This window comes from Anolis carolinensis, chromosome 6 (genome assembly GCF_035594765.1).
Source record: "Anolis carolinensis isolate JA03-04 chromosome 6, rAnoCar3.1.pri, whole genome shotgun sequence".
Classification (NCBI taxonomy): Eukaryota; Metazoa; Chordata; class Lepidosauria; order Squamata; family Dactyloidae; genus Anolis; species Anolis carolinensis.
The window spans coordinates 107468096-107494956 of record NC_085846.1 but is presented as its reverse complement, the minus strand read 5'-3'; the positions used below and the strand labels follow the sequence as shown (position 1 = coordinate 107494956).

Below are 26861 nucleotides of genomic sequence, written 5' to 3'. Positions count from 1 at the left end.
TTGATTCCAGCATAACATGATGAAGAAGATGGTATAAAATTGCACTCAGATTATAAGCAGGCATGGGCAAACTTTGGCCCTCCGGGTGTTTTGGACTTCAACTCCCACAATTCCTAACAGCCTACCGGCTGTTAGGAATTGTGGGAGTTGAAGTCCAAAACACCCGGAGGGCCAAAGTTTGCCCATGCCTGCTTATAATCTGAGTGCAATTTTATACCATCTTCTTCATCATGTTATGCTGGAATCAACGTTCATGTACACTGAAATACAAATGACTTGGATCTTATCTCTAAGGGCCCTTCCACACAGCCATATAACCCAGAATATCAAAGCAGAAAATCCCACAATATCTGCTTTGAACTGGGTTGTCTGAGTCCACACTGCCATATATCCCAGTTCAAAGCAGATAATGTGGGATTTTATTCAGTTTTGTTGTATTTGCATTTGTATTTATTTTGGAAACCGCCCTGAGTCCCCTCGGGAAGACAGAGCGGGATATAAAGTTTTATTATTACAGTATTATTATTATTGTGTGGAAGGAGTCTAAGGCATCTCATGATATATTGCAAGCAAATATACTCCCCAGTAGATATAAGATGGAGAGGAAGGCCAGCCAGCTTGACTTTGCTTTCCAGAAGCCTTTGCGGCCTTAGGCCCGCCTCTCTCGCTCTGGCTTTCTTCCGATTGGAGCAGAGGGACCGGCTCCACCTATCGCCTATGACTTCACTTTGCGTGTGCGCTGATGGGTGGGGCTTCAAGGCGGTTGCCTTGGTTTCCAAACCCCGCTGCGGCCTGGTCTGAGGCGAAGCCAGGCGCTCCGTTGGGGATGCCCGCGTTTGGGGCCGACTGCGAGTCGGGATGGAAGGCGATAAGGTGAGCGAAGGATCAATAGCGTTGCTTGTGTGACTAATATATCCCCGGGGAAGGGGTTAGTTTCTTACACCCACGCTTATAACTCAAAAGTACAGTAGAGTCTCACTTATCCAACATAAACGGGCCGGCAGAACGTTGGATAAGCGAATATGTTGGATAATAAGGAGGGATTAAGGAAAAGCCTATTAAACATCAAAATAGGTTATGATTTTACAAATTAAGCACCAAAACATCATGTTATACAACAAATTTGACAGAAAAAGTAGTTTATTCACATTAATGCTATGTAGTAATTACTGTATTTACGAATTTAGTACCAAAATATCACAATGCATTGAAAACATTGACTACAAAAATGTGTTGGATAATCCAGAATGTTGGATAAATGAGACTCTACTGTATATCTAAGTCAGGCCTGGGCCAACTTGGGCCCTTCCTCCAGTTGTTTTGGACTTTAACTCCCACCGCCAGCTGTTAGGAACAAAGTCCAAAACAACTGGAGGGCTCAAGTTGGCCCAGGCCTGGTCTAAGGCCATCCAGATAGCTTGAACCATAGAATAAGAGTTGCAAGAAACCACATGGACCATCTAGTCCAACCCCCTGCCATACAAGAAAAGCATAATGAATTTACCCTTGACAGATGGCCATCCAGCCGCTATTTAAAAGCCTCCAAAGAAGGAGCTTTTTCCACACTCTGAGGCAGTGAGTTCCACTGTCGAACAGCTTTTACAGTTAGGAAGTTCTTTCTAATGTTCAGGTGGAATCTCCTTTCCTGTAATTTGAACCCATTGTTCCTAGACTGAGGGCCCTTCCACACAGCCCTATATCCCTGAACATCAAGACAGAAAATCCCACATTATCTGAATGTGGATTCAGATAACCCAGTTCAAAGCAGATATTGTGGGATTTTCTGCCTTGATGTTCTGGGATATAGGGCTGTGTGGAAGGGCCCTTAATCTCAAGGGTAGCAAAAAACAAGCCTGCTCCCTCTTCTTTATGACACCTTTTCACATATTTTTATATGGCTCTGATGTATAATCTCAATCTTCTCTTCTGTAGTCTAAACATACCCCACTCTTTAAGATGCTCTCACAGTTAGGAAGTTCTTCCTCATGTTTATTCAGGTGGAATCTCCTTTCCTGTAGTTTGAAGCCATTGTTCCGCATCCTAATCTCCAGGGCAGCAGAAAACAACCCTGCTCCCTCCTCCCCATGACTTCCCCTCACATCTTGATCCATGGCCCTCATCATGTCTCCTCTCAGCCTTCTCTTCTGAAGGCTAAACATGTCCAGCTCTTTAAGCTGCTCCTCATAGGGCTTGTTCTCCAGACCCATGATCATTTTAGTTGCCCTCCTCTGGACACATTCCAGCTTATCAACATCTCCCTTCAATTACGGGGCCGAGAATTGGACACAATATTCTAGGTGTGGTCTGACCAAGGCAGAATGGAGGGGTAGCATGACTTCCCTGAATATAGACACTAGATGCCTATTTATGCAGGCCAAAATCGCATTGGCTTTTTTAGCCAACACATCATATTGTTGGCTCACGTTTAACTTGTTGTCCACAAAGACTCCAAAATCTTTTTCATATGTACTATTGTTGAGCCAGGCGTCCCCCATTCTGTATCTTTGTATTTCTTTTTCTTTTCTTTTTTTGACTAAGTGGAGTATCTTGCATTTGTCCCTGTTGAACTTCATTTTGTTAGTTTCAACCAGTCATCTCTCTAATCTGTTAAGATAATTTCCAGAACAATAAACTCTTGAGCGAGTATACATTTTTGGAAGAGCACACTGTATATCTGGTTAAGTAGCCATAGAATTGGGCTAATCAAGATGGAGCACATTGGAGAAACAATGCAACATATTTCCATGTATGTGTGCCTTGTATTGCAGGATCCTGGGTCTGTCATACCATGTCAGACTGTTTATCCAACCCAAGCTGAAAGACCTCCAGATATTGGCAAACTGTTAATTTAGAGCAGTGATGTCAAACTGGTACTCTGGATGTTTTGGGCTTCAAGTTGAAGAAGTCCCATCCAGCCTCTCCAATAGTCAGGAATTCTGGGAATACCAACTCTCTTCTTTTCATTTTATGTTACCTGATACTGCTGCCTTTGTAAGAAGGAATCAGAAAAGCAGTAACCATCCAGACATTGTTGAACTCCAGTCCCTGTCAATTTTATATAGCCTCACCAATGGTGTGGTATGATAACAGTTTTAGTGCATCAGCATCTGACAAGCTGAAGGTTCCTCAGCCCTGTGTTATGGGATAAGTGCTTTTTCCAATGTAAGCATTGTAGTTTTTTAATAACCTGATGCTCTAAAAACAGCTTCTAGATTAAGAGTGTTTGTTTTCCTTTTTTTTTTAAAGAGAAGAACAAAAGATGACACTTGGAAATCAGATGAACTAAAGAAGCATCTTAAGGTAACACATGTTTCCCATTTATCACCATTGTTACTTACAGAAAAGTTAGAAGCCAGATACATTTGATATGGGCCAAAACATTTACAGATAGATTTTAACTGCAAGTTTACAGATTTTTTTTACAACTTTATAGGAATAGCAGGTCCCTGGGCATACTGTACCAGATCTTAAACTGCTTTTGTCTTAGAAATAATTTACCTTGGGGTATATATTTTTGCTATTTTGAAAAAGAAAAAAAATGACTAATTTGGGCCTTTGAATCCCAACCCATCTAGCAATTATAATTCAAAGAATACCAGATTAATCTGAATCTGAGTGAATCTGAGAATGAAATTCAACATTATTTGTTTGAGATCCTATTTAAAGAAATATTCATATTTTTTCTTCTGCTAAGAGTTTGCTGATTGTTGCCAACTAGTGGATATTAATCAAACAAAACGAAATCAATTTTTCAGCTAGTACTGGTAGATTCTTCAAAATGAAATGAGTGCCACATGGGAGTTTGATGGCTTATAGGCCTTAATATGTATTTATTTCTATCCCGCTTTTCTCCCAGATCAGGACTCAATGAAAAATGAATTGAGTTGCATTGGCAAGAATCATAGTAATTCAATAGGATTCCACCCCTTTTTTTGCTTGTTCAAACAACAGAAAACAGAAGTTTTCTGCATATGAGGATCATAGCTAAGATTGATCAAGCCTCATTATTTTTACACCAAGTCATTGTATATTATAATATCTACATGTAGACTGACTCATTTGCTGTATTATCTCTTCTGCAGCCCCTACACAGTTGTCCAACTCTTCTGTAAATCCTGACTTTTTGCCATGTTAGCATTTCTATAGCTCTTAGCTTTCCTAAAAGGACTTGAATTATTCTAGCTCCCAGGCTAATGTTTAAAAAGGTAAGCCAGCCCCAGTAATAAAGAACTTGTTCTTCTTTGCCACAAAATGGACCCAAATGCTGAAAGGGAATTTAGAAGTTCATGGTTTGCAATCTTGAAATAAAAATGAAGTTATAAAGAAGTTTCAAAATCCTTCATTCATTGTGGCATATAAAGCTCTATGTACATAATGCGCCAGAGACTTCACTGAACAAAAATAGTATAATAACAATGTTAACTTCTCTTTTCAGACATCTCGATCAGATAGTCAGTCTGAAGACAGGAGGCATCGACAGAGGAAAGCACGAGATGGAGACAGACATGATGCTGATGACTACAAAGAGGGTTTGCAGAAGGACCAAGACAAAGAGAGAGTAGCACTGAAAGAGAAAATGAGATTTAAATCAAGTGAAAGGCACCGGGATGAAAAAAGAGAGAAAGTTAGAGAAAAAGATTATACTGGAGAGCAAGAGAGATTGAAAATTCCAGTGACTCATGAAAGATATACAAAAGAAGTCATGGGAAAAAGTGGAGAGAGGCACAGTGGTAAAGAGAAAGAGAGAAAGCATAAGAAAGAGGAGCTGGCACTTTTGGAAAATGTCGTGAAAGCTTATGGGGAAAGGAGTAAAGAACATCATAGAAGAAGAGGGAGCAAGGATCATACAGGTATTTCAATTTATTGCTATATTTATTTTGAAATAACCTTCCTGATAGTTGTAGCTAATGATGAAAATAAACGCAAGCCAGTAATGTTTGCATATGCAGGAAGGTTGAGCCCTTTATTTTGGGCTCTTCTGGACCACAGTTATTCTTTACGTTGCGTGCTTTGTAGAACTAACCAGTTTTAGCAAGATAGCTGGATTAATGAGACTGAAAATACTTCAAAATAGGTATTCAAAGACATAATTTTGTTAGTCTGGATCAAAAGGATCTTTTAAGACTAATAGAAAGAGAGGTTTGTAACACAAGCCTATGTAAACTTGGTCTGCTTCATCAAATGTATTCTGTCTCCATTATTCTTGGATCAGTGCTGCATGGGAAATGTTGCACTGCCATTTTCCATCGTGTATGGAGTATACTTATGTCTGTGAGCAATGATCAAACTGACCCTTGAAGTGTCAGTTTGGGGATAGCATGGGAAACCTTAAAAATGAACTAGTCAGGGAAAATTAAGTGGGATGTATGCTCACTTTATGCTTCTGGAAATGTCTTGTCTCAGAGTGGTATAACAAGTTTAATACAGAAGAAATATGTCAATTAATTTAAAATATTTTGCAATTATAGTAAGAAATGTGAAACATTTTGGGGGTATGTTGAGTACAGTGTGTTTAAATTCTATGGTATGGAAAAGGTTGAAATGCATTTGCAGTCTTATAAGTGTCCTTATTTTTAGATCACCCAAAACTAAAAGGTGATGAAAGGGAGAGGAGACATACAGAGAGAAAGGTAAGAAAAGGGACAAAAGCAAGCTGTGTTCCAAAAGTACTAATTCCAGTATTTCTGTAGCAAATGGCTTTTAAGTATTTGGTGATGTATCAGCTGTTTAAAGAGGCAAAAACTCCACTCCATTAGTGCAAGAGCTTTAAGAAGTCTTGGATTCTAGTCTCCATGTAAAAAATAAACAAACACATGTTCTTTTCATGAGCAATATTTACAGTAGTGATCCAAAGTCAGCCTGCATTTACTAAAACAGAGGATTATTCAGGTCAGTAGTTTTAAGCAGGATTAGATATATTAAAGGCATACTAGCAGCAAGCTCATTCTGTAAGTATGACTGTTTATGTGGCCACAACAGCACCATCCACAGAAGAAGAGACCCAAGTTTACAAAGTATCAGAAAGCCTTTAAAAAATAATTAAGGAAATGCCTTGCGGGCTGAATATATATAGTGGAAACTGAATAATAACTGACTCACTGATGAAAAGTAAAATGGTGACATGCATGGAAATAGAATGAGGTATTCTGTCCAATGTGTTAGAGGGAAAACCCGAAGCACTCCATGCTGCAACATTTCTTTACAGGTCTTGCATCTGAGCTCTAGAATTCTCAAATTAATGACTTCGATTCGGATTTAGAATTATAGTCTTGACTAAGAGAAGTACCATTGACTTCAACAGGCCTAGTAGTCTGTTTCAAGCATGGTAAGTGTGTTAATATAATATGAGAAGCTAGATGTTCCTCACAAATTAGTGTACTGGTACATTCTGCTCAATTGCTGTCAGTTATCGGTTGGCTCTGCAGCCAAAGATCTGTCGGATGCGGGGCACGTTTCTTTTTCTTCTTTGTTCTTCCCCAGTGAATCAGAGAAGCCAAGAGCAAACTGGACTAAGAGAAAGAAAGCTTCTGACAGGCAGATGATACATTAAACTCATTGCAGAATGAACCCTGTTGGTTTATTTTGCTTCTCCAAGAGTCACAGATCCCTGGCTTGCTAGGTGCCAACACACCCAATGTATTTCTGTCTTGTCTGGTCTACTACAATGTTTTGAACTATTAATCCTCCTTGCTGCTTCCAGAATGGGGAGAGGAAGAACAGTGTTGGTGAGGATTCAGCAAACAGACATGAAGAAAAGGAACATAGGCACAGACTGCACAAAGAGCAAGACGCAGATAAGGAAAGAAGACAAAGGCATAAAGAGAAGAAAGAGCAGGAATTTGTAGCTGTTGAAGAAAAAGAAAAGCACTTGAAATTAAAGACCTTTACATCTCTCAGAGATGGGGAAGAAGGCCATATGTCAAGGAGACATAAAGAGCGATCGCATCATAGTGGGAGACATCATAGGGAGACTGGTGAAAGTCAACAAAAAGAGGAAAGTGAAGAAAAAAGGAGAGATCACCACAAGGTTTGTTTTAAATAGATTTTCAATCAGCAATTCTAACATTTGTATGAGAAAGGATGTGCTATAAAGGACAGGTTTTTGACATGGTAAATAATATTTCAAGAAACTGGATTAAAATAAAACATGCAAAGTAAAATTAAGACAATTAAACAAACGTTAATATACTGATCAACAAAAGTATATATAAAAACAGATTATTTTCTCATTCTGTATTGGTCACATTTATATCCAATCTTTTTTGTTAGATTTTGGGACAGCAGTATGAACTAATTCATAGGAATATTTCAGTAAAATTTGTGTGTGGATTAGGACACCTTTTGTTTTTGAAGTAATGCTGTTCTATTTTGTTGCAGTAATCACACTTTTGTAGTTCTTAATTGTGGTTTGATGCTACAAATAGGCCATAGATATATTTTTTAAAACTCAAGTTTTTTTTTATTTAGGCTGAATCATATATGTTCCATGACTTGGCTACAGACATATGCCTCAGGCTCTTTATCTTTGCCTTTTTCTGAATCAGAGAGAGTATGACTTGCCCATGGTCATCTAGTGAGTTTCCATAACTGAGCAGGGTTTGAACCTTGGTCTCCGGCCCTATAGTCCCAACTCTCAAACCACTGCATTATGCTGGCTGTCCAGAACACAGACCCATTAGTGAATTGAATTAATGGAAACTTAATGTAGCAAACCAACGCTGCCATAATTTCTGTTACTTTGATCACTTAATAATAGATTCAGGCCATTATTTGACAGACAGAGACAAACTACATAAACATTATTTAAATTTGTATACATGTGGACTGTAATGTACTTCTTTGGAAATAATTGTTTAGACATTTTAAACTGATTTGGAAAAAAAGGCGGAAGAGAACATGTCATAAGAATTCTGTGATTACAACCAACAAGCAGTGATTTAATAACCGCCCAAGGGGGAAAAAATCTTGTTCTCTAGGTTTTTAGGCCTGTTCCTGGGCTTTTTGTGGGCACTTGATTCAGAAAATTGCTTTGGATAGACCGCATCAGCTCTAATTTCTTAGATATCGTTATCATGACTTTCTATGGGTGAACAGATGGTGACTGATATATGGCATATGACCTGTATTTCAAAAACTAGAGCGGATGGGGGAAACTGGTGCAATTTTTGAAATCAGTAGCTTCAATATCCCCCAAACAGGGCAAACATTTAAGGCACCAAAATGTGGTTGGCTGGCATAATCTCCAAAATTCTCTCTAGCCAACATAGGCGGTTTTTCCGTCATTGCATGCTTTTTTCTTGAATGAGACAATCTATAATAATGGGAATTTTTGAAATCACATGTCACCCTGGAAAATCCTTCATAGTGTTTAAATGCTGCAAGTCCTTACATTTTTTTATTTCCTTTGCAGCACAGTGAACACAGAAGTCACCATAGAAGCTCAAGGCATGAAGGTGATTCAGACCATCGACATGAGAGGTGTGCTCTATTCACATATTTGAGAAAATTTGGCTGTAATCTCATGCAGACTAATAAACCCTATAGGCTGGTGGAACAGACTTTTGAATAAATGCATGTAGGACTGCATTTTGCATTTTATCTGTGTCCGGTTTTCTTTGTTTCTAAAATATATTCTTAAGAAGGTACCTACACATATTTCTTACATGTTCTTTTCTAGTAATAAAAGCCACATAGGATTTGAATGACTTCAAATATTAATTAATTAATTAATAATCCAAAGATAAAATGTCTGAGAAAATATTTAAATACAACACACAGTATTTTGGAAGCACAATCATATTTTTAGACTGGTCCTGTAATGCTTTGGGAGGGATGAATCTATTCTTAGGCATCAGCATCTGTTTTTTTTATGTAACCATTTTGATGATTCATGTTGCCTCTCAGCCTCTCGAGGCCAGTGTGACAACAGTATGGCTTCCTTTTCACGTTGCTTTATTTCTTAAAAGGGCCTGTTTCAAACCAATGGGTGTGTGCTACAGGATTAGGTGAAGGTGCTTTTTATTCTTTTCCCAGTTTTCACTTTCCTAGCTCTCTTCTTAGGATAAGACCAAGTGGCAGATCTCTAATAGCCTCAAATAGGTTTTTGTATTTCTGTGCTCATGAAAACATGGTTCTCTGTAATAAATTATTCAGTGAAGTGATGGTGTTTCTGTCACTAGGAGTAAGCCCATTTTATTGTTTGCAAAGGTGTAAAGGAATTAGTCTTCATAAGCTTGAGATTGTTGAAAAAGGTATATTTAAAAAGACCTTTTAAAATGGCACTCAAAAGTTCTAAGTAGGGAAATACAATTGGAAGATTGCAGTGCATTGTTGTTCCTTAGAAACGTTCTACCATGAAAAAGTGACTTACCTGTTTATGAGAAGGAAATTACAAAGGAGCAAGGTGTTTGCAATCAGAAATGATTCAGACCTGTTTTGACAAAAAAAAACCCATACAGTTCATAGATATCTAAAAATTGAGATCCACAGACTGCATATCATATGTTACAGCATAAAGTGAGAAATATGAAACAGAAATCACAAATCCTTATCCTCTCCTGCAGTTTCTTAGCAAAGATGTGATGCACCTTTGTGATCCCCTTTTTCTGTAACAATTATCTTGCTGGCTGAGCTTTTAATGCAATATAATTCTTTTCCTTTTAAAGGAGTACAAAAGAAAAAGTAAAGAAACATGGCACGAGTGAAAGAGAGGACATAAAACAAGATGTAAGATGGTTGTATTTGGCTTTTTTGAAGACTAGAATATTCTGGAAATTAGTAATACAGCGAAGAAGAAACAGAACTAAATATGCATCTACACTGTAGAAATAATGCAGTTTTACATCATTTTAACTGCTATCGCTCAATGCAGTAGAGTTGTATTTTACAAAGTTTTTAAATATGTCTGCCAAATAGTGCTGGTGCTTCACTCAACCACAAGTTCTATGATTCCATAGCATTGAGCTATGGCAGTTAAAGTGATGCCAGGCATAAATAAAAAGTACTGTATATGAGCAAAACTAACGTGTATCCAAAGAAAGAATATTGATTATCCACAGTATCTGTGTTTGCTAGACAGTTATATAATTTATATACCTATCCTCTGCTAACTTAATATTGTTTTCTTAATATTGGTGGTGGAAAGAAAAACTTAGTTTCCATTAAATTTTAAACCAATAGAATGAAGGACTATATTTATCACAACAATTTCAAAGTACCATTTGGACACCCTTTAAACTACTACTTTTAAGATATGCACACTTAATTTTTAATTTCAATGGGATTTTATATTTATTTGTTAGATTTTTATTAAGTTCAATTCACTTAGTTTGGTTGAATTGTCAATTCCAATGCTTTTCTCATATTAGTTGTTTTGTATATTGATACGTTAGCAGCACCACAAAGCTGATGGCCCATCAGCCATGGGACCAAGTCACAAAAGGCAAGCATCTGAAGAAGAGCAAGAAGAAGAAAATGTAAGAGTTATGTCATTACAGTATTTTCTGAAGTGTATAGATGTTCCAGATCTCTCTTGAGGAATGCTTTCAGTTAACATTGTTAGCTGTACAATTATGTCATGATTTAATTCCATGTTTCCCTTTCTTACCAGGAACTGAAGAAACGTACTTCCTATCCAGATTATGATTCTTCAACAAACTATGAAGATGATTTTGAGGTGGGTGCAAGCCCATGCTTTTTTACAAGACTTGAGAGATAAAAATAAATACAGAGATGATGACAGGGGAATTTTAATTGATAGGATATTGGTCATTAATGTGTTTTGTACATTTGAGATACAGTGCTCACAGCTCTCTGCCATGATACAAACAAAAACAAGTTTAGAGAAACTGGAAGAATGAAGAAGAATGTGTTCTGACTCAGTATTATTCACACTGACAAACAGGAAATCTCTTTGTTCAGGACTGAACTTGGGACCAATGTCCTATGGTCCTTTCTCAGAGACCCACTTGTCTTTGTTCTTTTTATGGCTCCTTGACTCTAGTCCTCAGAGAAAGCTGTTTTCTTAATATAAGCTTTCACTTGAGGGTATTGTTCAGGTGAAGATGCTATAAGAGGATGTTGTTTCCTTAAACAAACTATAGAAATGCTACTTGTACAATACTATTTTAGTATTTATGAGATGCCTTTCTTAGTAATAAAAATGAGTGATCTTTATTTTAAAGTTCTGCAAATGGTCAGAAGATCTGAGGTCTATTGGAGTGATCTGTTGCCTTGTAAAAGCTCTGTTTCTTTTTGAAGGATTATGAAGATGATTTTGATGATGTAGATGAGGAAGATGATGAGGAAGAGGAAGATAATCAGGAACAGGAAAAGGAAGAAAGAGAAACAGAACAAAAAGTTAAAAAAATGCCTATTGCCAAGAACTCAGAAATTGAAGAAATTCAAAAAGCAATTCATGCTGAAAATGAAAAGATTGAGACCTTGCTACCCAAGCAGAGAAAGAAAGAATTTCACTCAAAAGAACCTGAAAAGAAACCAGAAATCGGTATGTGACCAGGCACTAGTTTTGGTTAGAAATTATGAGAGCAACCCAATTTACTTGCAAAGCCATTCTCAGGAAGGCTAAAGGAGCAACCCACAACCATTTGATTAACTTGTCATGCAGGAGGTAAGGTTTAGTTAGGCTGTAAATGTTGAGGTTTGCAAGCAAAATTAAACACTAGAATGTGTGGGAGCATAAAGGCAACATCACTGCCAAACATATCTTCGCAAATGAAGTGAAATGAGAGCATAGCAGATGATGAAAGCATAATTAATTCAGAATACTATTCTGCCTGAGAATAGGTTGAATTCTTTATCAGCAGTCTTATCCCAAAGCAAGACATTTCTCAACCAGTTGACAAGACTGGCAAATTAAAAAAATTGAAGGAGGGAGAGAAGAGATGAAATAGTTTAGAATATTGATCTTCTGCCTTGATTGATTAGCTAAAGGATTAACCCAAGGGTTGTGGATTGCTCCTTCATCCTTTCTAGAATGATAATTCATGGTAAGTATCAGCCTTTTTTATTGATTGTTGTAAACCGTGGCCATAAGGAATCCTACATTAGGCAGGGGATTCAGAGGACAACCCTCTTAGTATATCCTAGTTTAAATATAAAAAAGTAAATACATTTGCAGTTAATGCCAAGTTGGTCTCAATAACATCGGTCCGGTGGTCAGATTTGCAGGAATCTAGGAAGTCCAGTTATAGTTATACTTCTTTGCTTTTCTGTCATTTCAAAAGCAGTCGTCATCTCTGTGCCATCACTGTTGTGTCCCCTACTTCTTCTAACTTTACATTCTGTGAGTGGACCAAATCAGCATGATGACGACGATGATTATTTATATCCCACTATTTCTCTCTTTCTCTTTCTCAAGACACATTTGCATTTTATCTGTTTTAGCACCATTGCATTTTGTAATAAAAATGGAAGTCATATAATTGAATGCCTCCATGCATAAAAATAACTCATACATGTGGAAAATTAGTATATAGTGGATGCTAGGCTGAATTCCCCCCCCCCCCCCTTGCATATGGTGTTTCTATGGGGAGGGAGCTTTTATTTTGGCAAAGATTCAAATTTACAGTGTGATTTTACAAAATTGAATTGGTCCACAGCCTGTAATCTTACTTGCTTTCATATTAATTTATGTGGGTCAGATTTATCCACCTATTGTTTAAAATTTCATTATCATACCTTTTTTTTACAGAAAGACCAGATTCATCTGCTCATATGGCTAAGTCTGGAAAGTTCATGGATTTTCAAACAGCTAAACAGCGGCAAAATAACAGAAAAATTGCCAGTCAACAGAAGTAGGTGATATTAAAATAAACCACATCATGAAACTGTTACAAGTAGCATTTTAATACATTTTTGTTGTGTAACAAGTTGTTTGTCTAACAATGTGGAATAAAACAATTGAGTGTGCAATTAATGTGTATAAAGTCTAAATTATTTGAATACATCACATTCAGTAGGGATAGAAATAGAGACATGTTTGCATGGTTCTGAGACTCAGGTGATATAATTCTGTCAAATGCCAGTTTATAAAAACAGAAATTATGTATCTGTATTTTGCTACGTCCTTTTCTTAGTTTTGTGTAAAAGACAAAGCTGTATTTCCCCTTAGAAATTAATAGATCCTTGAGTTTAGGAAGAGATCTGTTCAATATTGATCTATCACAGAGTCTTACTGAGAAGTGAAAAAATTGTGCCCCTTTTAATTTTAGTTTTATCAGATAAATATATGGCCAGGTTTGCAAATTACTGTGTAAAATTTCCTTCCTGAAAGTAGTGTATCAACAAAAAATACTACAATTTTATTTCAGGAATAATTAATATAGCCTGCAATTATAAATATTTAACATATGCTTCAAGTAAATTTACACATAGCTTTTGAAATCTAAGATGTTTTAAATCTACCTAAAAAGTTAAAGTGTGAATGTGACAAACATGCTTGAAAATGCAAGCATTTTTGCACCTGTCAGGGAGTTTTTGTTTCTTGTTGAGCAAGTTCTTTGTGGCAAAACCACATGGTTCCATTTGCAAGATATGTAACAGGACGCACAATGTATATGTCAGTACCTAGAAAATAATATTTGTCATCCAGAATTTACTTTAATATCTTTCTCCTGATATAAAGCATACCATTATCAATAACATTTAAAAAACTCTACTTTTTGTTCGTATGCCTTGGCACTGAACATACATGCTTTTCATAGTACAAGTAGTTCTAGACCAGTTATATGACTCTGTAATTTGAGCTTACTGACCATTTTGTTTTCCTGTTACATGTTTTCAAGGAAACGTAGTGCTGAACTCCTTCGACTTATTGACCTGGACTTTTCAGTCAGCGTCTGCTTGCTGGATTTGCCTCCAGTAAATGAATATGACATGTATATCCGGAACTTTGGAAAAATAAATACAAAGCAGGTATAGAGCAACTTACAATTCATTACATTTCTTAGGATGTCTTTTTGTCTTATTCAGTTAATTATTCAAGCCTGCAATGCCTCAAGGCTGTCTTCCTGTTAATATGGCTGGAGTATGGTGCATCTTGTGGGCGAAAGAAAATAGCACTAGCATTTTTTTAACTCAGCTCAAAAGCTACCATAAGATTGTTCACATGAATATTATCTTGATAAAATTAGATGCTGGAAGGATTTACTAGAATTCTATTAATCATACTTCAGTATTCATCATTATTGTTTATTTATATAGCACCATCACTGTATATGGTGCTTTACAAGGAAAAGAACAAGAAAACACAATTTAATTCCCTATTTATGGAACTGGATTAGATATGCATCACTGAACTGTTTTATAGCAGTCCCTACCCTGCGCCTCTCGTTAAAATTGTTTGGATCACTAACATGTATGTATGAGTGAATGACACCTAAAAACAAGTCTGCACTTTGGGGGTCCTCTTGGACTTAGCATAGAACCTGGAGGCCTAGGAATCTGCGGTGGCCAGGAAGCCCTTTGCGCAATTAAAACCTGTATGCCATCTGTGCCCATTCCTTGAGAAGCCATGGTAGTACATGCCTTAGTTACATCCTGTCTAGATTACTGTAATGCGCTCTACGTGGGGCTGCCTCTGAAGAGTGCTCGGAAACTTCAGCTGGCCCAAAGATCATCAGCCAGGTTGCAAACTGGGGCTAGCTACAGGGAGCGGACAACCCCCCTGTTGCAGCAGCTCAACTGGCTGCCAGTCTGTTTCCGGATACAATTCAAAGTGCTGGTTATGACCTTTAAAGCCCTAGATGGCTCAGGTCCAGGCTATTTGGCTGACTGCGTCTCCTTGTATGAACCTGCCTGGACCCTGAGATCTTCAGGAGAGGCTTTTCTCTCAATCCCATATCCATCTCAAGCATGGTTGGTGGGAACAAGAAACCAGGCCTTCTCAGTGGCTGCCCCTCGATCCTGGAACGCTCTTCTTCCCAGGGAAGCCAGAATGGCACTCTCCCTGCTATACTTCCAGTGGCAGGCTAAAATCTTTTTATTCAGGCAGGCATTTAAAGGAGAAGATTTTAAAGCTCAAGTCAGGAGGTGCTGTGATTTTTGCTTTTAATACATTTTAATCAGTTTTAAGGATGATGAAGATAATAATAGTAACAGTAATAGTTTATGCCCTGACTGAGTTTATTGAGTCTAGAATGGTTGGATGATATTATCCATTATTAATGAGCAGATTCCATTTAGCATCCTTAGATAAAACATAACAGTCAACAAAATACCCTTTTTAGTCCAAGCATGAAACAAAATTGTAATCAAGGCATCTGGGATTTTATAGAGCTGAGGGTTCTATGGGATCAGGACATTTGTGAGTGACTCACCTTAATTCCAAACAAATATGAATTCAAAAAGATTTTTTTAAAAAACATTGAATTAAGATAATAGTAATGCATTGAACGTTGTGTGGAGATTATACACACACGCATACACACCAAGTGATTAATTGTAAATGTTCGTAGCTGACCTGAAATTCGAGCTAATAACTTCATTCTTCTCTTTTAGGCCTATTGTCAGTGGAATGAAGATAATTTGGACAGAGATGTTCAGACTGAGGAAATAGAGACTCAAGAAAAGTGGACACAGCATCCTGGAGAGACTGCCCTTGTGTGTGGAGGTAATTAGCATTGATCTACTGTAAATCAAGCAATTGTAATTAAGTTTAACCTGACCCTGTTTCATCATTACTTAATTACTAAATCTTCCATAATTTTAACAGCACAAAGCATAAACATCCAAACATTCCATTAAGCTTTCTGAGAAATGTTTTGCGTTACTTTATTTTTTACATGTGATTTTGTATTTCATATCAGGTCCAAAAAGCACTAGAGATGTTTCTGCTCTTACACCAAAAATTGATTCCCAGAGATTGGCAAGTTTTCTGCGGTCGGCTTGTCAGGTATACTGTTTTAAAGCTATTTATTAATGATATAATAGCACTAATAAATGATCATAATAAAAAAAAGGTTGTGTCTGGACTCCATCTAAAGCTGGTCTGGGATAGTCATAAGTTTCAACACCACCACTGTACTTGGTGCAGATGGAATAAGCTTTTTTCTGTAACTCTAGAGATTAGAACACAAATCAGTGGATTCAACTTACAAAAAAGAGATTCAAAAGAAACATTAAGAAGAACTTTTGACCCTTATGATCCCTTCCAATTTTTTTTATCCTAATGTATCTACTCTAATTCTAAGTCTTAGTCTAGTGCATTGTTTTGAAATTCCTATATTATTTGGATATTTGAATTATAATTTGAGAGAATTGTATTTATGTGTTTTGTGTCTTTTCCCTGCTTCAGTTTTTCTTAATTAAGTAGGAATGAGTAATAATCCATCCACAGTTTTTAAAAACGCAAAGCAACTCACAATGAATAAAGCTTTCTCGCTATCATAGTCTCTGTATTGGCCTATGAAAGTGCAATGCTCAAGTACACATTTTGAAAAGATAACTTATTAACACTGCAGGGTGACAAAGGAATATCTTTTTGCGTTTCTTTAAATGGCATGTTCAAAAGGTGATTGAAGTTCTCCTTGAGGAAGATCAAGTAGCGATACAACCCAGACGAAATCTAAGATCACGGCCCTCCAGTCTGTCTATTTCTGATAGATGTTTTCAGTTAAATACTGATCTGTCTTTCCTAAATGGTAAGTAATATTTCTTCTCAATTATAAGAACATACGAAGAATTATATTGACTCAGATCAAAGGCCTGTTTAGTTCAAGATTCTGTTTTTTCGACTGGCCAATGGGATGTCGATGGGAAATCCATAAGTAGGACCTGAGCATAATTATCTACTCCAGCTGCTGTTCCTTCACTGGAGACTGAAAAATCTTAATTTTTAGCACAAAATATAAAATTGTATTGGCAGAACTAATTTGTCTAGCCCTTTTAGTGAATCCTGATAAAAATCACCCCTGGTATTTTAGGCCTCTTCAATGGAATAGTATTGGGACACTGTTTTACATAGGTTGCAGACTCAGAAAATGATGGTGAGGCTGCTGCTTAAACCATGATCTATAGACCCTTCAGTATTTTTTCTGCTATTTAGCATATATTTTCTCCACTCCATCTCAGTTTACACCCTACTTTAGATGCCAAACACAGTTTTCTGCATGCACAGAACTTATCTGAATGCACTGTCAATTTTGTTCTAGCCACTCTGAGTCCCCTTCGGGGTGAGAAGGGCGGGGTATAAATACAGTAAATAAATAAATAGTTTGTTGTGAAGCACTGAATAGAAATATAACTTTCTTCGTAGTGTACTTTTTCTCTTTTGTTGAGTCCCTTTTCAAGTATTATTGAAAGTCCTTCAGAATAACTCTGTCCTTTGCTCTAGCCAGGGAAATTACCACTCAAATCAACAGAGGGGATCTGGGAGTGCTCATTCCTCCTTTTTCCCCAATCAAAAACATAGCACTCCTCCCTTATCTTCTTAAGTTGAAAGTGAAGCTTTGGGTGACTCTGTCAGAGAATGGCTCTATGTCTTTGGCCTTTGTGCATTTTATTTGTTTTTTTAAAAAACCTATGTTTGTCTTAGGTCGAAAAATATCACACTTGCATATCTCTCAGGCTCAGAGGCAGGCTCTGCTTTCCGTTCATGGGCTACCTGAAAAGTCAAGTGGCTTGCTACTGGACAGAAAATACATCATTTGTGTGTGGAATGTCTGGCAGCCTTCCAGTCCTCAGAAATTATTATTCTATGAATCACAGGTATATTTTAATTTGTTTACTCTTGGGGACCATGATAAACTATGTATAGTTTTGGCCAGAATTGATAGAGAACCTGATATAAGATCTGAAAGATGTATGGGAGAGAGAATCAAGTTAACAATTCAGAATACAGGTCATATGTCAATTAACGAGGCCTCTGACAATGAAGCTCCTTTTTCTACCACTAGTTTTCTCTTCCATCTAGCTAGAGCTCTTTGAGCAGCACTAGTATTGAGAAGTTGGTAAATTAGGGCTGAAGCAATACTGCCTTTCAGCCGTCATGCTGCAGCATTTTATCTACAATATATGATAGGGTAAAGCTACAGTTACAAAAGAGCAAGATTCAACTCTAGCCAAATTTACCATGGTCAAGTGTGTGGCTATGGCAAACAGGCAAAATGAACAGCCTTACAGAGCACATACCAAGAGCAAAATAGAGAGAAAAGGAGAGAGCAGGTCAACCTATCTCATCAGCATTCCCTAACAAGTTAAAAAAACATAGAACTATTTGTCAGGCTACCAAAATCAAAAGTCAAAGGAAAATTAAATTAAACAAATATTGACAGTGGCAATATTGTTATTAAAACTAGTGGTTCAAAAACCGTTAATGATAATACAAACGTTGTGACACTAGGTAAGCCAATTAATACATGTAGTGTGATTACAACTTCTAGGAAAAAAAGAATAGCTTTGATGTGGGAAGGGATTTATGAGTCTCAGTAAAAAAAAATTTGCAACATTATGGTTTCCATGTTTATGATTCTGACATAATTTTCCTACCATTTAGGTAACATGCTGCTGCTTTAGCCCCAGTAAAGCTATTTTAGTGTTTGCTGGGACAGTTGATGGTTCAGTGCTGGTGTGGGACCTCAGAGAAGACTCCAGAATGCACTTCTCCATGAAAGTCAATGAAACAAATTGGACATTTCGATCTCCTACATTTTCTACTGGTTAGTTGGCATGACTTGCTTAATTTAATCACCTCTCTGTTATAACTAGATTGGAGAACGCTAGATTTTAATTGTAAATATTCATTTCCATTTCCATTCTTTTTGTCATTGCACTGAAAAGGATGTGCTCTGCTTATTGTGCAGTAAAGGCTGAATTTCCGGATAAACCTGTGTAACTAAAGTTTACTGCAATAAAGTTCAATAAGGCTATCAACCCAAAACTGGCTTATATGGAAGTTTACTCTTGAATGCAGTAAAAATTAGTACATCTTAATAGTGGATATTAAAATTAATTTTTAGCAGAAATTTGCCAAGACTTTTATGTTTTGCGTTTCAGAATCTAATTTTAACAACACCCTTAAATACTATTGTCAAAAGAGGAAGCTCTCTCTTCTCTGTATCCAGACCTTTGTTATGATGAATGACATTCTTTGGATGAAACATTATATTTTGTTCTTAGAACCTGTTATTGAGGATCCACACCGTTTGAAATTGATTAGATATAATACCTTCTATTTAAAAGACTGTTGATACACGTATAGTGAACTTTTCTTGTTATCCAGACCAGCTTTACCATTGAGCATAGTGAGGTAGTCAACCCTAGCAGCAGACTACTAATGACATACAACATTAACAAACTATTTGTTATTTAAATTGCTATATTTTTACTGCTAGGAATAAGGAGGTGAGTTTTAGGGACTTTTTGCCTTCGGGTCAAAATGACTTCTGTCTTTGGCTTCTGTGTTGCTTAACTTGAGCATTCATGGAAACATGTCTCAAACTGATCAGAGAACATATTTAAAATGCAGCTTTTGAAAAATTAACATTTACCATAATCCTGAATAAAATGATTGAGGTTGAGTAGGTGACTGTGAACTGTTTTGGCTTATAGATGGAGTATTTGCCCCAATAAACCATACATGTCCCGTGCTGACAATTGAACCTGTCTCAACATCTGTCTTCAAAGAGCAGAATTCTGGGCTTTCTTATCTCTCATGTCGAGAAGGTATGCAAACTATTTTCCAAAATCAATGAATGATCTTTATATATAGGCTGTAACCCTTCCTTTAAGTCAGGACCTAGATATCTACCTCACACCATGTCAGACCATTCCTCCATCTAGCTTAGTGTTGTTGACTCTGACAGGTTCTCTGTGGTTTCAGATGAGAGGTTTTGCGATCAGTATGAAGGTGCTGGCATTGAATCTTATATCTTTCGTATAGAATCAAATATTTTTAGCGAAACTAGTCATGCCTTTTTGTTTGCTCCTGGTTTTAGATATTTCAGTCATTTTTTTTTAATTCTGTGGCATTTTTGAAGAGACCAGCCTGATAACTACTGCTGTTTCATGGTTACATATTCTCGTTTGTAAATATATAAGATTGTATATGGTTTCCTTTTGTGAATTGGCTTCTGGACTTTGATTGCTGGACAAGCAATAAATATATTTAAAAATACAATAAGCCGCCTTGAGTCCCCTCCAGGGTTGAGAAAGGTGGGGTAAAAAAATGAAGTAAATAAATAAGTGAATATTCTTGCCATTTTGGATAATTGCCTTAGACAATCGATGAGTCTAATCTGTCTTATGTAGGTTAATTTTAAAGAATAAAATTAATTAAGAATACACACCAGAATTTGTTCAGATACATAATTACTGAACTACCCTTTTCTCCTACAGAAATGTTAGGGCTTTCTTTTCAGATTGCCTCAATGGATGAAAATGGGACTCTCACTCTGTGGGTGAGTATGAGCTTTTTATTTCTCAAACTATAACCCATTTTACTCATTGATTGGTGCACAGTATTTTCAAAACACTGGTTTGTTTTGGATGGTGTGTATCATTTTATTGCTAAATGAACCACTCTGGGCTTTAAATAAAGGTTCAAACTAAAAGTTTGATCACTTGGGAAACATTCTCCTTTCTACTAATTAGAACATACATTTCAATTATAAGAGCAGTCGATTAGTATAATGAGCACTTTTTGTTTTGTACCATTGAAAACAGTAGCAATCTTTCGCCAAAACTCAATGTAATAGTTAGTTGAGTTAAACAGTACTATGTTGGATTTTTCCCAGTTGTGTTAAAAGTAACACATTTGTTTTTGTGGCCCCAAGCACAATACTCACTGCAGAACTGGAAACTGTGTGTAAACCAGAACTGTAGGTATCCCATGAGTGCAGCATCTTTTGCAGTAGTGGAATTACACTACAGGATACAGACCCCAGGGCTTAATTTTGTCTTATCCTACTTTAAAATCTGGATTTTCAAGAAAAAATAATCCATTCTGAACAGTCATTATTAGACGTCTAATAAAAAGAAGTGCTTTCAGAAATGTTTACTGAGACAACAGGCAGGCAAAAATGCAGTACAATGGGAAAGAAAAACTAGCTTAAGGACATTGGGGCAGCACAGGGGGAATGTTTGCAATGTAAACATTCTTTGGAAAGGCAGCAATAAAGGAATTACAACCAGCATAATACAGACTTTGATTGTGACAAATTGCAATGTAGGGAAGGCCCTCCTGAGAAGGCCTGAAAAGATTTAATACAAATAGAGTTTACAGTTTATTTGCAATTATGTTGCTTTTGTTATTAATTTGTACCATTTTCTAGGTAGTGGTTGAACTTCAAAAGGGGGATTTGGCTGGCTCACAAAGTGATTTAGGTGGGTGAAACTAATTAATTATAGACCCTACTGTTCATTTAATGAAAAAGAGAGAAACATGTTTTTGAGAGAAAAGCAAAAAAAATTCGGACAATCCGTTGTGCCATTGTACGTAATACTTCAGTGAAATATTAAAACAATAATATTGAGATAACAATTCTGTACACTCTAGTCATTTATATAGTATACTCTTCTCTTTGATATCTACCTAGAATGTGACATTCACTTATAATTGTGCTGACCATTTGGCATTTACTTTGCTAAGCTGGTAGTAGCAGTCATTGCAATCCAGTTTTATTTATTCTAGGCTTAATTCCTGGGGGGAAAATTAAGTTGGTCCATAGCTCTACTGTGCAGCTGAATTGCAGGTAAAAATGATCTTTTGCTTTGTATATTCATATATACTGCTGCTTGTATCTGCATGTTTAGTGTTCTTTGCTGTGTTAGTACTGTTGATAAGTGTTCCCTTGACCAAAGCCTGCATTTATCCTACCAAAGAAATCTGCTTATGTTGTATATGTGCCCAATGCATGTAAAAACCTGAATATATTTCCTTTTTCTCAATACAACCTGGAGAGCAGGCCAAATTCTCCATTATTGTTACTGAATTAACAAATTGCTTAGAAGAAAACAAGTTGATTCCTGCAATAGTAAGTGCAGCCAGGAGAGCACCAACAGTGTACCACTGAAATTTTTTTAAAGTGGCATTCTCTTTTTCAGCATTTCCAAAGGGAGACTTTAACAGAAAAAAAAATCTACATTCTTTATCACTCACTGAGGATTCAGTCGACATTCAGTGTCCAGAATGCTGAATAACTGCTAAGCAAAAAACTGAATAAGGAAATAGGATTATTAAGTGGCTGGAATATGCTATGCTATTGCATCATGCTATAAATTTCACTTGTTTATATTCACTTATGTCTTTTACATTTTTCCAGCCTTTCTCCAAAAGATATGTTCATGGGGGTACCCCAAACACTGAACATTAAATTTCTGCCTTCAAATCCCAATCACTTTGTTGTTGGAACAGACATTGTGAGTATTATTGCAGCTTTAATTCCTCTTTTGCCTCCTTTTCTTTCTTAAATATGAAGAACCGTGGTTTTTTTTTTCAAATGGTAACATCTCTGAAAGTATGCACATAGAGGTATCTATTACACATTTCGGCTTTTTAGAATCTGAATAAAACCAGTAGTTCTCTATAAAATATTCTTCAGTTTTGTTCAATACATCTTAGATAAGAGATCTTTTCTTATTTGTCTTTCTCTTCTTCTTCTTTCTTTAAATCACAGGCCGTCGTGAGTCATGGTACAAGGCATGAATTAAAAGTACCTCCCAAGTGGTTCAAACCTCAGCAGGGGGGACCAAGGTCAAGCAGAGTCAACGCAATTGACTTCTCCCCATTTGGAAAGCCAATATTTTTGGTATGGGTGCCCTAATACAATTATTAGAATCATAGAGTTGGTAGAGACCTCATGGGCCATCCAGTCCAACCCCCTGCCAAGAAGCAGGAAGATGACATTCAAAGCACCCCCGACAGATGGCCATCCAGCCTCTGCTTAAAAGCCTCCAAAGAAGGAGCCTCAACCACACTACAGGGCAAAGAGTTCCAGTGCCAAACAGCTTTCATAATTAGGAAGTTCTTCCTAATGTTCAGGTGGAATCTTCTTTCCTGCAGTTTGAAGCAATTGTTCCATGTCCTAGCCTCCAGGGCAGCAGAAAACAAGCTTTCTCCCTATGACTTCCCCTCACATATTTATACATGGCCCTCATCATGTCTCCTCTCAGCCTTCTCTTTTGCAGGTTAAACATGCCCAGCTCTTTAAGCCGCTCCTCATAGGGCTTGTTCTCCAGACCCTTGATCATTTTAGTCGCCCTCCTCTGGACGCTTTCCAGCTTGTCAACATCTCCCTTCAATTGCAGTGCCTAGAATTGGACACAGTATTCCAGGTGTGGTTTGATCAAGGCAGAATAGAGGGGGAGCATGACTTCCCTGGATCTAGACACTATACCCCTATTTATGCAGGCCAAAATCCCATTAGCTTTTTTGCTGCTGCATCACATTGTAGGCTCCTGTTTAACTTGTTGTCCATGAGGATTCCAAGATCTTTTTCACACATATTGCTGTCGAGCCAGGCGTCCCCCATTCTATATCTTTGCATTTCATTTTTTCTGCCTAAGTGGAGTACCTTGCATTTGTCCCTGTTGAACTTCATTTTGTTAGTTTCGGCCCATTTCTCTAATCTGTTAAGATTGTTTTGGATTCTGCTCAGGTCTTCTGGAGTATTAGCTATCACTCCCAACCAGTATTGGTTGAAATTACCAAGAATGCATATTATAGCTAGAAGTATCTGGAAGTGGGGTTTTGAGTTTTGTGTTCACGCACACATACTCTGTGAGAGATAAGCTGATTTATTTATTTATTATTTATTTATTTCCAATATTTCTACCCCGCCCTTCTCCCCGAGGGGACTCAGGGCGGCTTACACAAGCTGATGTAGTTTAGTAGCCAGTCCTGGAAGTTCTGTAACCTCAAAATCACTGAATGTGTGACCCACGATTTTATTGTTTTGTTAGAGACTGAATTTTTCAAATTTTGGTATTGGCAGATGTTAAACTGATTAATTAACTAGGATAATCAATCAGGGCCAGCTAACACCTCCCAACAAAGGATTCCCCTGGCAGTAAGCAGCCAGACCTTGAAGCCGAAAGGCTATTCAATGCGAATCAAGGTGGCCAACTGAAATATTCACACCCGCCTCAAACAGACAAGAGTTCTTTCTCCCACCCTGAACATTCCACAGATATAGAAACCCCACTTGATTAGTTTCCCACATACCTCATTACCTCTGAGAATGCATGCCTTAGATGCAGGTGAAATGTCAGGAAATGTCAAGAATGCTTCTGGAACATGGCCATACAGCCTGGAAAACTCATAGCAACCCAATAACTAGGAGATATTTTGGAACAAGATTCCTAGTATTGTCTTTTAATTCTTCACTCAACTACAGAAGTGAGAAAGACACAGAAGTCCTGATGTAGAACAGGCATAGACTATATAGACTAGCATATATAGGATGCTAGTTCTGACCTTTAAAACTCTTTACGGCCAGGGCCCATCGTACCTTAGGGACCGTCTCTCCTTCTCTCATCATTGGAGGTCGCAACGACCATCCCAACGAGACTTACTTTATGTACCGGGTCCTAGAGAAGTGCACTTGGAAAGGACCAGACTCAGAGCTTTTTCTACTTCTGCCCCTGCCTTATGGAATGCCTTGCCACCCTATATGAGAGCCATGCGTGAGTTAGGGTCTTTTACCCTAGCACTCAAGACCTGGATCTTTACTAGAGCTTTTAATCTATGTTAATTTTGTTAATATTTGTATGTATGTATTTTTATCCTTTACAATTTTATCTTGTAAATCGCCTAGAGCATTGTGGATGGAGGGCGATTAATAAGTAATTAAATGATGATGATGATGATGATGATGATGATAGACAAACTTTGGTCCTATCAGCTGTTAGGAATTGTGGGAGTTGAAGTCCAAAACACCTGGTGGGGGGAGTTTGCCCATGCCTGCTGTAGAATCATAGAATGATAGAATTAGAAGAAACCACAAGGGCCTTCCAGTCCAACCCACTACCATGCAGGAATGTGAAAGAACAGCAAATACATTAACAACTGCAAAAGTGCAAACCACCAATGCATATTTCAGCCATATTCCAAAACAGTGCCAATCTTGTGTTTTTTTATTGCCAGGTGATACAGGTAGTAAGGCAGTGGCAGACAGAAGGGAGAACATTGTAGGATGCACGTGTACTTTGGAAACCATCTGGGTAGTTGTTACATGTTGCAAGTGATGTGTGTCCCCTTTAGAAGTATTTGTTTAATGTTTTAATCAGTTCAAGAATTACTTGTGTTGATTAACTGTTTCGGGTTGCAATTCTTTTTATAATGGCATCTTGTTTCATTATGTTTTCAGGTGGGGTGTTCAGATGGGAGTATAAGATTACACCAAATGACTTCTGAGCTTCCACTCATGCAGTGGAACAACAGCACCTCGGGACACCCAATCATTGCCCTCCAATGGGCCCTGACTAGGCCAGCTGTGTTTTTTGTTTTGGATGCAACATCAGTTGTTTACATTTGGGACCTGCTGGAAAATGACTTGTCACCGGTAGCAAAGCAGCCTATCTGGTCAGATAAGTAAGTCTATAACACACATCTTCAGTTGAAACTTACAGAATTGACATATGTGAAAGTTGCTAAATTTCAGCTTTTAAAAAACTCTGGCCAGCCTTCTATTTCCTTAATGTGTTTTAATACAATGATACAGATCATCACCATAGTGGGACCAAAAATGACATTCCACATTTTCTTCAGGACTCCCTTGCTATTTCACCTCTTCCTCAGACAAACCAAGCACTTTTGAGGCTTTTCTAGAATGCATTTGTGGTTTGGAGTCTTTTCAGGAGGGCATTCTAGAACAAGTCAAAGGGAGATTGATCCCAGCCTGACTGATAGAATGAAGCTTGTTATTTCTAGTGTTCTCTTCTTTCTATCCCTTTATTAAACCAAAACACTTTTCCCTTCGCAGGGTTATAACTATGGCTGTTCTGGGTGAGCCTGAAAAACCTAGTGGTCTCCTCGGGATTGCACTGGCCAAAGAATCTGGAACAATTGACATTAAGTATGTAAAGAAGAAATGGGCGCTGCCTCAACCAGAGGAATCTGAGAAATTAAACTTACGATTGCAGCAAGCCTTGTAAAATCCAAACAAATGCCTTTCTCTGAATACACAAATATGACACTAATTTTGGATGTATTTATTAATATTTGGATTTTAACCTGGCATCACTTGTTAGATGATATTTTATATTTTAATTCATTTTTTGTAAATAACATATGTATATATATTTAATAATCAGCACAGTATTTGACATAGCAAATATTTTTTCAGACACAAAACCGAACAAATATATATGAAATCATACCATCAAAGGATGATGTACAGTATGTTTATATTTAGTTCAAAAATGTATTTACATACCCTACAGAAATCTTTATATTTTGGAATAAATTCCTGAGAATATGCTCCCATAAAAACTTGAGTACTTGTTTTTAAATGTTATATAAGAAAAACATTTGATTTTTTAAATGTTTACAATACATATTTTTATAACACCAGAAGATCTAGGAAATGCTGTTTTTTCTGTGCTTTTGAATTATTCATATTTGTAGCAATTTCACTTCTACCAGTGACTAATCTGCTGGCAATTTGGTCTGTAGTTTTTTTTAGAGTAGGATGATCTGTAGCTCTGTCTCTATTAGAGATCCCTTTTTTGGGTCTGCAGGAGGTGATGTGTATGAAAGTATGTGCTGAGTCCCAATATCAAGGCTGTGGTTTAATTAAACAAAAGCAACGTAAGCCGGGACCATATTTCACTTATAAAGAAAACTAAAGTCTTTCAAGGTTTGGCTGAAATAATAGAATTATTACACTCAAATGGAGTAAGAT

At 37.2% G+C, this 26861-nt stretch overlaps 1 protein-coding gene across 2 annotated transcripts; it reads left to right on the top strand.

The window, feature by feature from the left end:
- Window positions 1-719: 719 nt before the first annotated feature.
- Window positions 720-26449, top strand: dync2i1 (dynein 2 intermediate chain 1). 2 transcript variants are annotated; one of them, XM_062957570.1, is made up of 25 exons: window positions 720-873; window positions 3247-3300; window positions 4436-4850; window positions 5578-5630; window positions 6701-7027; window positions 8411-8478; window positions 9666-9726; window positions 10395-10475; window positions 10610-10675; window positions 11260-11506; window positions 12713-12815; window positions 13806-13935; window positions 15520-15631; window positions 15828-15913; window positions 16532-16661; window positions 17555-17727; window positions 18515-18677; window positions 19570-19683; window positions 20356-20417; window positions 21291-21342; window positions 21650-21710; window positions 22281-22377; window positions 22635-22766; window positions 25326-25549; window positions 25941-26449. In XM_062957570.1, exons 1-25 carry the CDS (start codon window positions 859-861, stop codon window positions 26110-26112), a joined length of 3198 nt encoding a protein of 1065 aa, XP_062813640.1. In that variant the 5' UTR covers window positions 720-858; the 3' UTR covers window positions 26113-26449. The 2 variants fall into 2 exon arrangements, with proteins under 2 accessions (XP_062813640.1, XP_008110500.1); XM_008112293.2 differs by having other exon boundaries at window positions 721-873; window positions 10392-10475.
- The last annotated feature ends 412 nt before the right edge of the window (window positions 26450-26861 follow it).